Consider the following 18,422-nt stretch of genomic DNA (forward strand, 5'->3'; position numbering starts at 1 on the left):
CCACTAACACAAGTAAGAGCAAGTCATTAACATTTAATTAAATATGCTCCTGACATCCTCAGGAACATGTCACGCTTTGTTATTGAAGGTTGTGGCCTACTTTCTATGTACATTTTAAACCAAAATAAACTATTTATAACGGACCAATTTAGTGCAGCAAATGAGACATTTTTAATCAGGAGGCATATTACAATATTTTATAAAACCATTCTGAACAGCAAAACCAGAACGAAATGAATTTACAACATCTGATGCATATTTTATGTATTTCACAAAACGAAACATAAGAGATGGGATTAGCTCCACCTTTTGGGTTCTAAATAGTGAAACAAAACTGTTTCTCTTACCTCAATGGTGAACAGCTTCCTTTTTAATCTAAAAGCAAGGTCCTTCGTGTCTGACACATCACAGATCAAGCTATTAAGCCGAGGAATCTGCTGTACGTGAACCAAACCTTGTGGAAAGAAAGGGTAAAGGAGGGAAAAAAATTAAGAAAACGCTGTCATCCAGATGCATAAATTAGAGTCTTACAGCAGAATTCTGTATATTTACACACACTCATCCTCCCCTTTTTAAACTGGCGCTTACTACCAGGAGCAATGAAGCAAACGGTGCGATTATACTCAAGTAATCAAGCAGAATAAGATAAACAGAGATCCTTGTGCGAGGAAAACTAATTGCACTTTGGTACAGAAGTACAGATGTAAAGAGGGATCTTAATACTTGTCAAAACTACAGCCGGTTTGTGTGTGATTTTCTCTTGTATTTACAGTAAGCAAATATGGCTATCACCTTGCATGCTGCCCACGGCACCACTGAGTGATCTTTATTTTATTAAATGCACCAGTAAGCAGCCAGCAAAACAAGGCTTATGGGTTACTGATAACCACTGAAGCTCTAATGAGAAGTACTTCATTGTGCGCCCTGAAAATGACTTTAAAAAAGTTCCTGGAAAATGCTGGTTTAGATCATGCTTTTCGATAAATTTTAACCCCCATGCCATCCTAGGAGAAATATGTTTTCTTCACGCAGGAAGCTTATATAGCTGTTCAGATGTTTTTAACAGTACTAGGTGCACTGCAAGCTCTGCATTCTGTCAGCTGCAACTCAAGCTGATTTTTTCTGACAAGGACGCTGGATGGTTTTTGTGCAGCCTAATATAGTTTCTGAACAACCTAAGGGTGATTTTCTACATCTGAAAACCAGGAAAATTCTACAGGGCTTCTCAATTACTGGCCTATATTTGCTATTCATAAAGCCAGCATCTAAATGGAAATACTGAACATTTAGAAAAGACATCTTACTTGAAAACGGCAGCTGTGAGAAAAACCCCAAACACTAAACCCCTAATTTAAAATAAGGCAAGTATTTTTTCAGGGTTTTATTTATTTTTAAAAAGGAAGAATAAGGGAAGAAAGTTTCCTAAAATTGAAATACTTTAAAAAGCATAATTTTTATGGGTGCCAATTACAAAAATTCTCAATAATGTTAGAAAAATATTTTTCCGCTTTGAAACCTTCTATCCCTGCCTCCAGTCCAGTGACATATAAGAATTATTTGTTTGGCTTTTGAGTTCAAAATCTAATTATTATATACAGGGACAGCAGGTATAACACAGGGTTGCTTATATACAGTATTCTAAAAATTTTACTTAATGATCATCTATATCATTCTTTTGTTATTTTGTTGACTTTTCAACCATTTAAATTTGCAGGCAGCTTAATAAAATTATTAATGCAGGATTCATTAAATAATGCAATAATTTAATCAAACTTCTCCTGAGTACTGTCAAAATCTTCCATCATCTGCAGTAAACACGTCATCTTAAAATATATTCTTAAGCAAAAAGAACCCACAAAGTTAAAACCGTTAAAAATACCTACTTTTAGAATGTTAAATTAAGGTGGCCTAAAAATCAAAAGCTACGTATATTGGCCTATAAATTTTATTACACAGTACAAAAATGATTTATTATACATTTTTACAGGAAACCAGGAAGTAACTGCTAAAACACACATTGTCTTAAAGGATCTCTTCAGTACTGAGAAAAGGAGTATCAAATTGACAGAATTATGTTAGCATAAACAAATGCCACATCACGATTATACAGTTGGAAAAATAATTAGGCAAATTATTCTAGCTTTTGTTCATGGTTTCTTTTTCATTCACCTTTCTTCAGATAATGAAATGTGCACTATTTTCATAGTCAAAAAGATTTTTCTCTGATTTATTAATTACAGCCTGCATACACACAGTGGTGTCTCAACACCATCTTTGCTTCTTTTTCTACACATTCTGCTATGGAAAACACTGCCACATTCTCACATGTTTACAGCAGCTTTCGGATAAGCAGTTTACTTTCAACTAAAGGTTTCCATGGAACTACAGTAGTATCACAATAATAATAGCTGTAATTTATGCACACTCAGAGCACCGCTCCAGATTAGCTAAAACTGTTTGTTATTCACTGCTTTGGCTATGCATAACTTCTAATCTAATCTTTTAAAATTTAAATAGTTCTGCTGCAACTGCTAACAAAATCTTTGGGAAACAAAATGCAAGATTAAACACCATTACACATTTTGAAGATAAATCACTTGAAAGGCTACATGACTTTTTACCAAAATTAGTTTCATATTTTACATGCCACACATATCCACATTCATTTCCTTAAATACATAAGTGCCGTAACTTAAAGCTGAAAAATAGAACATTATTTTTAGATAACGTTTATATAGCATATCATTTAGCAGCTTATTCACCTTAATATAATATATGTTTTTCCATGTTCTCTATTTAAAACTTGGCAGATCAAAAGTATTGATTTCATGACAAGTTCAGCTCGCTGGTCAGATGATTGCCAAGCCTCCTCTGCATGTGAATTCCCCAAAGCCTGCCTGTTGAGATGTACATCTGATTGAGCCATGCCTCAGTAATACGGCTTGACAACATGCAAGGAGTTGCCATGTTTCCTTTGCAGCCTTAATGCACTTTACTGAAAATTTTCCTAACTCAGGACTGGTTAGCAAGGAGAAACATTTAAGGGGTATATTCTAAAATGAAATCAAATGCTACTTTATAGCAGATACCCAATTGGAGGGTAAGCCGCTAAGTGCCCTAGAAACACTCAGGGCAGACTTTCTGCGTTGCTAAAGATGGAACTTACCGTGGTAATCCTTGTATAACGGATTGGTTTCTCTCTCAGAGCCAATAAATGATTCAAGACCAACTACCATATCTGACAAGTTTGTTACACGTTCCATAATTGCTTTATTCTGTAAGACATGGAAACAAAATACACATCCTGAGATGAAAAAGGTAATTAACGTTCATAGAGTAAGCCTTGGTCTTCTCAATGACAAACTGTGGGGAAAAAATAGGTCATCAATACTTAGAAATTACGTTAGAGGGCTTTTTTCTTAAAAAAAAAAAAAAAAAAGACTTGAAATTTCTCTCTAAAGAAAACATGTATTTGACAAGGAGAAACCATAAAAGGGCTAACTCAGCACTAAATTCGTATTTTCCTAATCTTCATACCATAAGCATTTGCTCACATCAGAGATATTTACAAGCTACGTGGCAGGTAAGCACCTCTCTTTGACTTCTACTATGAGTCAGATGCCCAGCTTTTGTTTGTGTTCTGAAAATCTTGGGTTTTAATACACTTAGGCATATAACCTCTAATATTTGGAGCAAGCACAACCCATGTGATTATTCGTTTTGGTCATCAGTCAAACAACATGGAAAACCAAAGCATTTTCTTTAGTATTTTTCTTTCTAAAAGTTCCTCTCTACGCAACGTATGAATCTAAACCTTCCAGTTGCATTACGATTTCTCAATATGCTTGTGATTTATAAGTGATGCCTTATGTCTTGTGCAACAATGTACTGTCGTGTGCCTTAAATAAGCTGTTTTCCGCAGTTTTCTTTTATATAGCAGAAAGCAACATTCAAAGGTCACAACAGAGATCTTCAGAGGTAACTCGGGGTAACATGTTCTTAAATGCTTCGATGATGTCAGTATTTAATGAGCCAAAAAAAAAAAAAGGAGACAAATCTGTGCTAAAAAGCAAAATATCTATTTAAGATAAGAAGTAGTTATCTTAAAGCTGCCTGGACAGCCGGTATGCTCTTGTTCTTGATGGCTGTAGGTGCTATACCTATCATACTTTCAGGGGTATCGAGATCAATCACCTCAAAATACCCATTGCAAGTATGAAGAATTAGCTCAGTAGCTCCAAATTGTAGTTTTGTATTTTTTTATTAATTTTAAAGCATTTTGTACATTCTGCACTTCTTTCATAAACTACACGACCGACGCTTATTATGAAAGGTCAATTTAAATACTGATAAACTATTTGATAATAACAATTTATAAAGTAATTAGGAGAAGGGAAACATCCCTAGATATGTTAGAAAAGTCTATGCATTGTACTGACATACAGGTTTATTAAAAAGGTGACCAATACACCAATCGCTTTCATGAACACACTTTTCAATAACAGCGTATTTCCTAGCCACATAGAAGCCTACGAAGCAGACGTGAAAGGTGAACATTTCCTACTCCCATGAAATAATAATAATCTGAATTCTGTTTTTTGACCGCTACATAAAGTAACTTGTGGCCTGTCCTGCACAGCCCAATCTGCTCAGGTTACAAGACCTAAATCCACTGATCCCATGGTACCTTTACACCCCCTCCCTTCCCCACCTTATGGGCCAGATGGCATTAAATCCTGGGGACTGGTCTCTTTTCAAAGCCGCTACTTATGCACAGGCCAAAATGATCTATCCCTATGGAATCAGGGAACTTCAATTTTACCTGCAAAGTCTAATGATGGATAATTATAAAATAGTGTTATACTACAGAATTTCCTTTCTAAGGAATAACATAAATGATCTGAGGTAAAAGAACACTCCCTACACATCAATCCCTAAACTTTGTTATTATATCCACCCCTGAAATATTAAAGCTGACTTGCAAAGTATTTCCTCTTCTAGGAAGAGAGAGACAGTATACTGTATTTTAATGGAAACTTTTGGTCACATTGTTCTACAGAGGCAATCACAGAAAGATCATATAAATATAAATATGAAGTAGCCAGTGACCTCTATAAATCCACAGACCAGAAATTACTGTATTTTGCCAGTTCTTCAGCAGGCTGCTGGATGTTATTCGTATAAGCAAGAAATACAAGATTGTTACATAAATAAACAAACAAACACTGGTGATTTCTGGAAGCTAACCTAAACTCTTGGTATACAAAAAATATTCTATCATTTGAGAAAATGTTTGCTGTCCATTAATTTTTTTTGCTTGCTGGTTGTGATAACAATGGGTTACAAAAACTGTGGATAGAAAGATGCTCAACCATCAGCAAGGTATCCTCATCATTAACAGTCCTGCATATCACAAGAACAGCATCTTTCCTATTTGGTCTTAATTCTGGGAAGATTAAAGTGAGGCATAGCAATTCAATATTTGCCTAATGATGCATACTTCAATATGTCGGTTTCAGCTCTTCTTCTGAACAGGTTTGCTTTCTTAAATCGTAGTCTTTTTGCCCATGTTGATTTCGTTTTTAAAGTGTGTCAAAATATTCTCCTGGCTTAATGCAGTGTATCTTGGGAAATATTTTGCACAGTGAATTGCCACACCAAATAAACATTTGCTTATGTGGCATTGTTGCCATAGATCTGTATCATGTATTTGCTCGTTTGCAGTGTTCAGCACATTAATGTCCAATCAAAGCTGACGTCAGCACACAGATAGTTGTGATGTATGGCATACTGACATAAACACACAAATCATGTTGCCCCATCTGGGCCTGAAAATTTAACAGAGCTCCAGATCTTCCTCCAGCCCCATACAAATCTACCTCCTGCTTCTGGCATAAACTTGGCAGCTCTGGAGGTGAGCCAGGACATGGTTAGGAGGGAAGCCAGGAATGGGGAGATTCAGGGAAAGAGTTTGTTGGCAGCTAGAAGAGGTATTGTTTTAAATTACACTAAAAAATAAAAAAAAACCCAACCCAGTCCTGGAAAGTTTTCAGTTGTGCTAGGTGTACTGCAGTTTTTCTAAATTAGTTAGTTCAGCCAAAATGTAATTATTCTAACAACATGGTAGCAACCCTGTTGTGCAGGCTGGGCTGGGCATCCATTCTATATCTTACTTTGTGCTCACTGTTTTTGACAGACATTTTCTTTTAAGCGCAAACTTGCAATATTTGGGCTCAACCAAAGTGTACTTTCAAAACAACGTCTCAAGAAAATCCACGTAGCTAGCTGGATATGTAAATGGGAACCATACATATGTTTTTAACCAGCTTTTGGGAAGGGCAACTATCAAAAAAGATTGCTTTGTCCTACTAATTTACTTGCAGAATCTACACAGCTTTGAGTAATTATTTGTGCATAAAAATACTTATTTACAAATAAAACTGTTTAAAAAGTATCATCTTCTGTGTCTGAGTATAAAGCACGGTATTCTACCAACACAAATATATGTACAGTCTGTATGCTCAAACTTACATACTGAAATTAATACTGGGTGTTTCTACTGGATTAGGTTCTTAATGTACCACAATTTTATCATTACTACTATTAATCAAATCAATCTTGGTTCATCTGGATTCCGTATGAGGAAAAATCTGTCTTTTCAACTCTGCTCTAATTTCTAGTTCTCCTCTGATTTCCTGTCAAATTTTTTCTAACACCCAGGGATATGTCCTCCCATTTGTGTTTTGTCAGTTTCTAAAGAAATTAAAAACCTCACAAAATTTACATAATAAAAATGTTTAAATTCTCTGTTCTTGCACTGCATTAAAAGAAAAGTCAAAGAATGGAAAATTTTCTTAGAATGGCTTCAACTTTTCTACATAGTACATACAAATGATCTCAACATTTAAAAGGAGAACAAGAGACATGTTAAAAGATCTACAATGAGATCCAACTAGCACCTGTATAAATACATTAAGCTCTTGACTCACATGGGCTTTGTATAATTGCATTTGTATTCTGATCAGTACATTAACATAATTTTAACACTGATTTATATATAGACTTGAAAATAAGGTATTTTAAGTCTACGTCTCTTTTCAAGGAGACGTTAGGCCTATATTTTGGTAGAAGGCTATATTTGTACCTTTACATTCTGATAATCTAATCCCATCTCTGATATTATTTTAAAACATATAACTAAGAGTTAATACAAACAAGTGCTAGCACTGAGACAAAACCCAGGTTAAACGGTGAGTTGCATACCTTCCGTATGACAGCACAGAATTTAGATGAATTCAGATACTCTCCCCAAGTCTAGGTAAAACTCTAATTGTAGGCAACAATTTGTGTTGTTACCAACAGGTGAGTCCAGTAATCCTGACACTTCATTTGAAAGAAGGTCTCAATAACAAACAGCAATCAAGCAAGTCCATGCAAAGTAATATGAACCTTATGAACTTAAAAGCGAGTTTTGGTGTGTGAATTTTCAAAAAAAGCTAAAAAATCGGTTGTGCCATTTTTTGTTTCTGTTACATTCTGTCATAAAGCTAAAGTAAGCTTAGTACTACAACACAGGCAGCCACATTGGACTATAATGAAACACTGTCTGGATATTCAATAGATGAAATAATTCCTGGTATTTTCTTAGAGATTATCACACAATGATGTGGTAATGACTTCACAATATACAAATATTTACCACTTGTCATAATTACTTAATCTCCAAAGGATTTTAAAGTGAAAAGATAAATTATTCATGTTAAGAAACATGGCTTAAATATTTATCACCATTTGTTAATAATTACTACTCAGAATTACCCATACACTCTATTTTGGTAAAAGAAGGTAGGTATTAGGCCCTTGTACTAGTTTTATAGAGAGATACAGTTTGTCCACTTTTTCATTATTCACGAATCCTGAAAATAAAAGATTAATAACTGTTCTGCCAAAAAGCATCATATCAGTAATTAACAAAGACTGTAAAGTATAAAATTCTATACTTATTTTGACTCCAAGTTGATTAGCACTGTCCTCAGTGCTTGCACACACCGAATCTACTAACTGAACTTTGAATTTTGGCTCTAAAATGAATGTACATTCAGACCACTGGAATATAAGATAAGCAACAGTACATGAACAAATTTTGGTATGTAGAAATCTGTATCAATATCACAAGGAAACTGAATACAAGCATGATGTCTTTGCTGGAAGACATATATCCTGGAAATACACTTCAAGGATTTTCTATAAACTACAATGCCTTCAGTGATGAGAAATCCAAATTTAGGGATTCTGACTGATTAGGCATCTTCTTTTACCTTTGAAGAACCTTACTGACTATAATAGAACTTAAGTAAAAATATCTGTTCATATGGCTGAAATCACAGAGACATCAATTTTGGTTGATTTCTTTATACGTACACCGTATTACATTAGCTAATTTCAAGCAATGAATAGTATCTTCGAATAATTTTATAGAAGTTACAGAAGCAAAGAAAGGACACGTAGCGAAGACACAAGCAGGTAATTAGATGCAATGTACTCGTAAAAATGGGAAGGGAGTAACAAAGCATCTGTTGGCCAATATGTTACACAATGTATTAATTCCAGATTTTGGTTGTTCCCTTAAAGTTGCTTTTAATAATGTTTTTCATGATAGTCTACATAAACTCAAGAGTCTTTCAACTGTGAAACTAGTCGGAACCAGTATTTTTGTTTCTTAAAAACTCGAAATGTTTGAGCCATGGTTTCCTTAACTTATGCCTAAAAAGCTATCACTGCTATGGGAACTCTGCAATCTTCTTATCAAATATATCAGATGAAGGCGAACGACACAGTATCCAATTACAAAATTCTGGATAAATTTTCAGGAAAAATAATCAGCCAGGAACTAAATATCACACACTAAAGGAAAAATCTTTGGATCTTCACTGAAGATGGATGGCCTGGACTTGTCCATTACTTGAATTATAAAAAAATCTAATGCCAGCAAACCTTGGCACCCTACAAAATAAAAAGTCTGTCTGTTTTGCCATTGGAGGGAAGACCCGAAGGCCAACAGTGAAATGAGTGATGACTCAATATAGATAAAACAAGCAAGTCAATAACAGTTGCTGCTGAGGCCTACAAAAACGAAAGTGAGAACAAAGACTATGTAGTCTAAATCAAACTGTCCATCTGTTGATCTCCAAGTCCTTTACAAAAGACAGGCAAGTGCTGCATTCCTCATTTACAAGTCATGTAACAAGCACAAAGATGTCATGTGCGTTGTCCAAAGTCACAAGCCAGTCAACAGTGAGCTGGGAACCGAACTCAGCCTTTCGTTGAAGCCCTGTCTACCCCCCTCTATTTGAGGCTTGGTTTAGGAAGCTGCATCTATGGCTTTGGGGTACCAAGAAAATATTTGGTGGTATCAAGAAGATGATGTGGGAGCCAAAGCCCAGAAAGCTGGGTGCTGAAAATCCTGTTATTATCTGGCTGAAAGAGGTGACAGATGTACAGGGTATTAAAGGGTGACTCTTTTTGAGCTGAATCCCTGTTCAGTGCTTTTCTCTTCTGACTATTTCCTTAGCATTCAGTAGCTGAAAGCACAGGCTGCGTGTGCCTATGAAGGGTTGTGGGATGCATCTACCTGCTGCAGTGGATAGGTGAAATAATCCTGATTGAGCCCTTTCTCCAATGACAGGTGAGGAGCTGGGAAGAAATTAGTACAAGATCTGGGCTGAGATGAAACCAGTGTCTCCCCTGAACTCTATCTGGTCCTTATTAATGAGACTGTCTTATTGTTATAAAAGCATATATATAGAAAACTGTATGTTATTATTTGTCTTTAATTATCACAAAAAGGAAATGACCATTTGAACAGAATTGTGTACAAAATTAAACACATAAAATATTCAATGCTACAAGTTGGTCGTAGTGCAGTATAAAATACAGTTGCAAAAGTAGACTGACAGAATGAAAGTCATATTACAAACAAGCCATAACGAAACTGCTGCAATTAATGTATTTGAGACCATCTAAAATACTATGACTCCACTGGGAATTACTCATTATAAGAAAAAGGTTTAGGAGTTCCTGTTGTTGCCATCTTGCCTGAAGAAAATAACATTGCAGTTTGCTTACCAATTCAGAAAGGCTAACTCTTGCTGCAACTTTAATTCTTTAAACAGTGAATCGCATTTTATGCACAGGTAACCAAAAAGATCCTCCACTACTATGTCAATTAACAGTACACAAATATCAAAAGGAACATCTAACTGATGTTGGTAATCAAGTGGCAAGATTCTGAAATATAAAATCATTTAAAAAACTAATCCCTTATTCAGTATAAAATTATAGGCTGTCATCAGGAGCAGGCTGGCAAAGCCAGGTCCAGATGGGAAACTGGCTGGGCAATAAGAAGAGGTAGGGTGGAAATGATGGGTAGGCTGGAAACGATGGGAACCTAAGGAAAGACATGACTGCTCCCTCTGCTGGCAAGGTTCTCGCCTGCTTTAATTTTTAACTAATGAGTAGGCATTTCTTTAATTATTTAGGATCTAGCCAATAAATAATGCAGAATGTTCCTTCCTCAGTCTGTTGCTGTGTGTTTGCACAATTTTGAACTTATGGTGCCCTATTTCACTAGAATAATTTGCCACAGAATTAAGGCTCAGATGGCTATCTAATGGTAGAGTTACTGGCTTTATATTTTAATTGTTCATAAAATGAACAGCAAGATTAAGCTATTTAACCTTCACAATATTCTATTTTACAATATATGCACATTTTGTATTTAATTTACATATTTCACAATATTATGATAAACTGCTCATATCCTACTATAACAAGAGCCCTTTTATGTAGCAATAAGATACTATAAAATGAAACATTCTGCAACACAAACATACTAAATTACACGTCATACCAAAAAAGTGCCCTTCTTCCAGGAGTAAAATGCATGACCAGAGAATTCAGCGATAATGTTTGTATTAAAACTTAATTAAAAGATGAAGATAAGTTATTCATTACTTGATTTGTGATATAAATTAATAGCTGCAGTAAGAACATTTAGAAAAAATCTGTTCTAGGATTTTGGCCTACAACCAGAAGCTCCCAGAACAGGAGGGATCAGCTTTTTTTGCCCACTGTTCTCATCTGAATCCTGGCTGAAAAGCTACTCCAGCTCCCAGCTTTCCAGAAGGCTCCATCCCAGGAATCCTCGCCTGCCATTTGGTTTGCTGATTTTAATCTCACAGGACTTTCTTACAGTGGCTCCACTATGCTGAACTGGCACTTGCTCCTAGAAGTGAGTTATTATTAAACTTGTAGGTCAATTGTGGCACTAACAACTCTTTGGAAGCTTTCAGCCACGGTGTACAATTTGCTGGTCTAATTAAATATTAATTCTAAGTGTTACATTCTGTGGCTAAGAGCTTTTATTTTCCATCATCAGTCTGGAAGAGAAAGAGGTTACAAGGCTAATTTAATCTTTTTTTTCCCCCTAGCATTAAAGCTTAACTACACAGGCACAAAAACATCATTAAAGATGCAGTATTCCTTTTTATTATGATTATATTGTAATTAATAGAGCAGGTCTAAACAAAAAGACATAAAATTAGATTCTGAAATTTCAAGGTTTTTAAACAACACCAGAAGTTCATATAAAAATGTTTCTAAGCAAACAATGCACAGAAATTCAATATTCAGTTATTTGAAAATCATTTAAGATGGGAAATACATATGCAATAGTTGAAATATAAAATAGTTTTACACAAAATTATTGTTCTTTGTTCTGAAATATAACAGACAACAGATAAACCCCATATTTAATGCTAGATTCACGGGGCACTTTTTTCAAGAACTTGTACATCTACTCATGTAAAAAAAATAGTTTTGCTTCAGAAAAACAATACTACCATCCATTTTCTAAGAGAATTAGTTGCTTAAAGCGGATAACTACTTTGTCCTGCATTATTTAAAGTCACTCTTCTAATCTTTACTTATCAGTGTCCAAATGGGCTCAATACATGAGCCTCTTCCCTTCTGCTTCCATAACAGTTGTGTCCATGTCTGGACACTGGGCATTATATTAACTACTTAGTCCAGTAGCCAAAAGATTCCATATGCTTGAACAGATGACTATCTCCATACTGTGATGGGATATTTAACTGTTTAGGTCTAATATTGCAGTTGAAAGATTTAGTTCTAAATCTCACCTAATTTTTTAAAGTTTTCATAGGTGTATTTTCAGATTATATATGTAAAATGTAAAATAAAATCGCAATGTTGCATATACTAATTAACTTTTAAAGTTTAACATATTCATTTTGGAAAAGTCATTTTTTTGATTAAAAGACTGTTGATGAAATGGTGATAAGGATGTGTGTATTGTGTCCTAAAAAGTAAAATTTATTAAAATGAGAAGGCTGTTTTAGGCATGCAATTTTAACATACAACGTGACTGTTCATCATTATATAGTTAAGTCACTTAAAAGACAATTAACATGTGGGTACAAGAACATGCTTCAGATGTATATTGTATTTGTTTTTGAAATGCGTAGTTGTTACCAAATCAGAAATGGCAGAGCTAGAATACAGCCTGTTGGCAAGCATAAACTTATTTTATTAAACAACAAAATATTTCTATTTCTTCTGCAACTTTATTAGCAAATACTATCAATAATAATAGAAATTGAAAGCAAAATTACTTACTGTCCCACAATTTAAATTTTGAATTGTATACTTCTCTGAGCTTCCTACTTGATCATAATTTGAAAGGTGCTTTTATAAATGTCTAGAATATCCAAACCAGAATATTCATATCTGAAAACTACGTGGATAACCCAAGAATACCTGTCATAAAATCATGACTCTCAATATTTTTTTGTATGACTGTTAAACTGTGTTTCTCACATACAACAAAAAGCAAGATGCAACATTAAAAAGCAAGTAAAAAAACCCCCAATATAGACAAATATAAAAACCATTTCATCTTCACAGTTTCTATTTTGCAGAGAATTTTGAAAGCTCGCTTAACTATGATATAGAAACTACATGACATTTGATCTCAATACAAATTCGTGTGCAGCGGCTATCTCATCAAATACATTTATTTGAAGGTTATTCAGCATTTTACACTCGTGAACTCTCAGAAGTTAGAGTTCTAAGGCAGGCAATCACTCTTAGCTCTTGTCATAGGAATAAAGATTTCAAACTGTGAGAAATTCACAAGCTATAGGAGTTCACATCTTATAATCCTATATTAGCAATGGATTCTAAAGCACTCTATTGCTTGACTTCGAGTTTAGCTGCTAAATTACTCAGTGTGAACACAAAAGGCTATGGATGTGAAAAGGTTTGTTTCTGAATTTTTCTACACTGAACTACATACAGGGACTTATGCACTTCAGTGAATTCAAAGCATCAAAACATTAATATTGTAGGAAATTAATTTTTTAACATACTGGATGAAATAATGAGAATACCTTGCTAAAGAGAACTTCAGGCTCTGAGGACAGGTTCTGTAACAAGACTTATTCATACTAACTTTTCATTAGTCAATTAATTTCCCTTGGTACATGCTGACTAATACGGTTGTTAGTCCTTACCAGTAATAGACCTTCAAGTTCAAAATAAAGGATGGCTTTAATAAAAGTATTACACTTTCTCCCAGTGAAAATAATAACCTACTCAAAAAAATATTACTTACGTGATACAAAATGGGGAAGAACAGGAACAGAATTATGAACACTACTTAGTATTTTGGGGGAAAGATGTTTTTGGATTTACCAGTGATTTCTAGTAATTAAAGAAAAAGAAGAAAATACAATAGGAAAAGATTTTAAATTCTAATTTAGGTCTTTTGCAAGTATAAAATAGTGATATTAAAGTCCTTTAAGTCACAGTCTGTAGCACAAAATGTGTTTTTTTTTTTTTCAAATTAGGTACTAAAATGCACAGATTATCAACATACAGAAAAACAGTCCTTCCTATTTTTTATAATATTCCTTAAATTTGGAAAGTGTAACAACAAGTGAAATTCCTCTTCAGTCTGCCCTCCTTGATCAATGCTAGATTTTAAAAATGGAAGTAATTTTCCCTTTTCAAATGCACCATCTGATTTCATAGGCACAATACATTTTCAAGAAGCAGCAGAAAGACTTGAAAAATAACCTTCCATCAACTATTTTAATCATACTCATAAGTATCTCAATATTTATTACCTGACAGACAGTGTAAGATAAGAGTATGTTCAATCGGTAGAAAATATCAATCAAGTAAAACTTGTCACACATCATCTGAATAAAATTCATAATTGGATAAGTTTTTAGTGTCATTTTCTTGAAAACCTCTTCCAGAATAATGTATTCCTATTTTTGTGCTTGAGAAAAGAGTATTTTCGTTTTTCTTCATGCACTGTTTGCACTAGAAGTTTCATCAATAAAACACAAAGAATCTAGTGTTCTTTAGTGGACTACAATTTCTTTACATTATTCTGAAAAAACTGTACACAGCCAGATTTTTTGTCTTTTACAAAAATATAGTCTTACAGAAGACTGTGAAGACATTCAGTGTCCCATCAAACTGGGTGAATGAGCATCATCTTTGGATAAATGCAATTCAAAGTTATTAAATCCAAGACAATGAATATCTGGAATAATGAAAGAGCCACATTGGTGGATGTGTACCACAGAGGGAAAAGCATCAAGAAAAATCCACTGTTTAATGTTCAGTAGTCATCAAAGAGACAAAGCAGACATTAGAATGTAGGTAAAGTGAACAAACAATAATAGCTTTATTGTATTATGTTACTGTAACAAAGTAAAATATAATTAAAAATGACTGTTTAAAAAAAGATTAAGGAGGCAGCATGAGAAAAAAATACAAAACTATCAGAATATAGAAAAGATAAAATAGGGAGCATCATCTTATTGTCTCATCAGCCAAAAACAAAGATAGAATTTCTTAGAAATAAAGCCAAATTAAACTTTCTGAAAAAGAAAGAAACCAGGTAGATTTAATTTGTGGAACTCCCTGTCACAGTACAACATGCAAAGTATTTGGCAAAATAAATAAAAGAAACCAATCTCAAATTATATATATATATATATATATATACACATTCCATATATATGCCTTATTCATACACTACATATAAAAAAATGTAACCAGTTTGGGTTGGAAAGACATCGTCCCTGTTGAAAAACAGTACTACCAGTTGTGAGTTTTATTTCTTCTTCACTGGAGCAACTAGTACTGAGGGCTGATATAGACAAGATATGGTATGAATCATTACTAAAAATCTATTTTTTCAAGACAAAGCAGGTCAAAATGAATCTATTTTTCTGCATATGTTACGCAGACAAAACCTTGATTAAAATGTGATTTTGAGCTTATATTTACCTTCATGGAAATTATTCATGTGAAGAATTTACTTGCAGACCACCTAATTAATATAGTTGGGAGGCCAAAGATAACATAGAAAATACAGAAACAGTAGTTCAGGGAATAAATGTGGAATTTACTACATCTTCAGAAAAATAGCACGCGTTTTCTATGCCTTCAGTGTACTGACCTTAAGATTCAACAGAGAAAGCATATGCTAGAACTTACTCTGATCAAATTAAATACATATACAGAAATGCACTTGGAAAAAAAATCCCTCTCTCTTATTCTTTTGGAAAGAAAAGATACTTTCTTTACTTTTTTTATCCAGAAAGAAACCTCAGCAACAGAATGGTGAGTAGCTGGGTTGTGAGAATGTGAGCAGCTGCTGTTATTATAACTAAAGGTCTGTCTACGGCTTGAGCCTGAGAGACCACATGTTCGGCTGTCCTCTCATCTTGCCATCCTCACCAATTAACTATTAACATGGAGGGCTGTACACATGCTCTCAGGGGCTCTTTAACAGGCTTCTTGGAGAGTGGAACAACTACACAGCAGGGCTCTGGGAACTGAGTAATGTGGGGTATAAGGAACCCTCAGCAGCTTTGCTCCTCCTAATGACAGTTTTCTCCAGAGTTCAGTGCTTAAAGAAGGATACATGAAGTTTAACAATTCAAAAGAAAAATTAATGCTCTCATTTGTTTAAGGCTGCTATGCAAAGATTCTGGAAATAATGTTTCTTTTTTATTCAGAATATTCTAGCACTTACTGTAAAACAATCCTGTTAAAATGAAAAAATCAGCTATTTAAAAAATGAGATATCATTTCAAACCTAACTCCATGGGAACTGATTTATATGGAATTTATAAACACAAAACCTAAATCAACTTCCCAGATAAGCTTGCAACAAACAAAAAACTTCGTCCTTCAGTTTGTGTCTTAGAGACCTTTCTGGACTTGTCTAAAATATGATCGTACCTTTCATTGACATAATATATAAAAAAGAATACAATGAAACTGATTGTGTGTCCCAGTTATGGACAGGTAATTCTAATGAGTAAAAAGAAGGATGCTAGTTTTACATCCACAAATTCTATTCGTTGCATTAAATTTTACTGTCAATCTTTTTGAAGGCAAACTGCCATCTAATATTTAAAAAAAAGCTAAGTAAGTAGATGGAGGCTTGCACTGCAAGAGGGATATTCATAGACTTTTGACTGCAATGATAAAACCAGAAAATTAAATTTCTTTCTTTATTTTTGAAGCAGTAAGTGCATCAGGTATGTAGATAAATAAAACTTGCAGGTATTCAAACACCTTTTCAAAATGCAATACATAAGTGAGAGTCATGTACTTACCTAAGATAGGATTTATCTAGTGATAAACTCATCTACTGTGAAAATATTTTGCATACTATGAGGTTTTATCCACTACTTTTTTACTATAGTCAAATCAAATTAATATCTAAAATTATAGGTTCTTTGTTCATTGTGAATAATAATTTTGCTTTTGTAAGTTACATTACCACTTGCAGAAAAAAAGACTATCTATGTTTTTCCTTTTGCTAAAATAGTTCATTTCCAGAAGACACATTTAAGTCTCCATATACTCTCAAGAAAGGTGCTGTTAGCAGCTTCTGATATTGCAGCTGGGATAATTACTCTGATACAGTAACCAGTTTGCTCCTGGTCCCAGTACAAGGGGGTATTAGAATTAAAGTGTAAAACTGTATCTTTCAATTCCTGGCTTTAAAAACAAGATCACACATCATCATAATGAGTATGACAGATGAAGACAGTGGACTGAAATGTCTTGAATTGAAACTAAACAGCATTCCGATAGCAGTGGAAAAGTGTGTAGGGACGTTGTAAAAAAAAAAAAAAACCACCTAAGAAAGAGATTACTAGCAGTATTCTCTATGCTTTTTTACGGTTTCTGAAATTTTGATAGTGCTTCAAAAAAGACTAAGACCCATATAAGGCAAAACTGTATCTAAGATGGTTTTATGCGTAGGTCTTTGTAGATTTTGCAGCACGACTGTCCCACAAAAGTACAGAAACACTAACAGTGAAGTTATGTTTTATCTTTGCCCTTTGAGAAAAAAAATGTTTTCAAAATGTCCAAAATTGCATTCATTTTCTTACCACAAACTTTAGATTTTTGCTAACTGATGTGTCAGCTATGAAATATAGCAAAGACAGTATTCCTACCTGGATAAGGTGAGCAGGCACTGTGATGATGCAGGCTGACAAAGATTTTCTGAGAAGGCCACGGAGAACATACAGGAATTTTGTAAGGCTATGAATATGTTCAGGAGTATCACTGCTACAAATGTCATCACCCCACAACATGGAACCCAGACTCTGAATTCCTATCCGCAAAATATTCTTTAGTTTCTTCTGTTGAAAAAAAAACCAGAAAAAAAAGCCACTTGCTATTTTTTAAACATTGGGAGGAAAATGTCATGTAATGTATTCAAAAATACAATTGATAGAATTCATATCCATAATAATCACATAGTTTATGTAATCATAGCTTAATCTCAGGTGATCTCATAAAAATTACAAACGGAAGGGCATTTTTTTCACTGACTGGATATCAAGCTATGCCAGATAAGCAAGTACAAGTGTAAGAGACAGCATGGAAATACCAAAACTACTAATTTGTATTTTTTAACGAGCTAAATATAAGTCTATTCTGACACAAAATCCAACAATACTATGATTTTTCATGTCCACCATCACTGCCTTAAAACATGTGCAAAAGACCAGCTCTAAACTGGTCTGCTGGAAGGGTCTGACAGTAATCGAACACAACATTTCCCTCTATTTTCAACTTTCCACTGTGTTACTCTCATAACCTGACTATTCTGATTGTTAGCTTCAGTTTCACTTTTTCTGCTACTTCTAAATGAGCAAGGTCGGTGGCCTACCTCACCAACGCATGGCCCTTTCACTCTTTTAGAAGTTGCTAAGTATCATCTACGCTCCTGTCAACTCCTCCCAACTAATGAAGGAAGGTTTACCCACAACTAGGGAGAAACGGAGGCTGAT

The 18,422-nt window shown here is 34.3% G+C and overlaps 1 protein-coding gene across 1 annotated transcript in view; it reads right to left on the bottom strand.

Moving 5' to 3' along the window:
- Positions 1-18,422, bottom strand: part of ELP4 (elongator acetyltransferase complex subunit 4) — a 157,587-nt gene that overhangs the window by 84,574 nt on the left and 54,591 nt on the right. The window contains exons 7-9 of the mRNA XM_049820977.1: positions 17,580-17,768; positions 3,167-3,275; positions 348-454 (exon numbers count right to left, since the gene is read on the bottom strand). Of these exons, the coding sequence (XP_049676934.1) occupies positions 348-454; positions 3,167-3,275; positions 17,580-17,768 (405 nt within the window). The remainder of the gene's footprint in view (positions 1-347; positions 455-3,166; positions 3,276-17,579; positions 17,769-18,422) is intronic.

The sequence above is a fragment of the Accipiter gentilis genome, chromosome 17 (assembly GCF_929443795.1).
Source record: "Accipiter gentilis chromosome 17, bAccGen1.1, whole genome shotgun sequence".
Taxonomy (NCBI): domain Eukaryota; kingdom Metazoa; phylum Chordata; class Aves; order Accipitriformes; family Accipitridae; genus Astur; species Astur gentilis.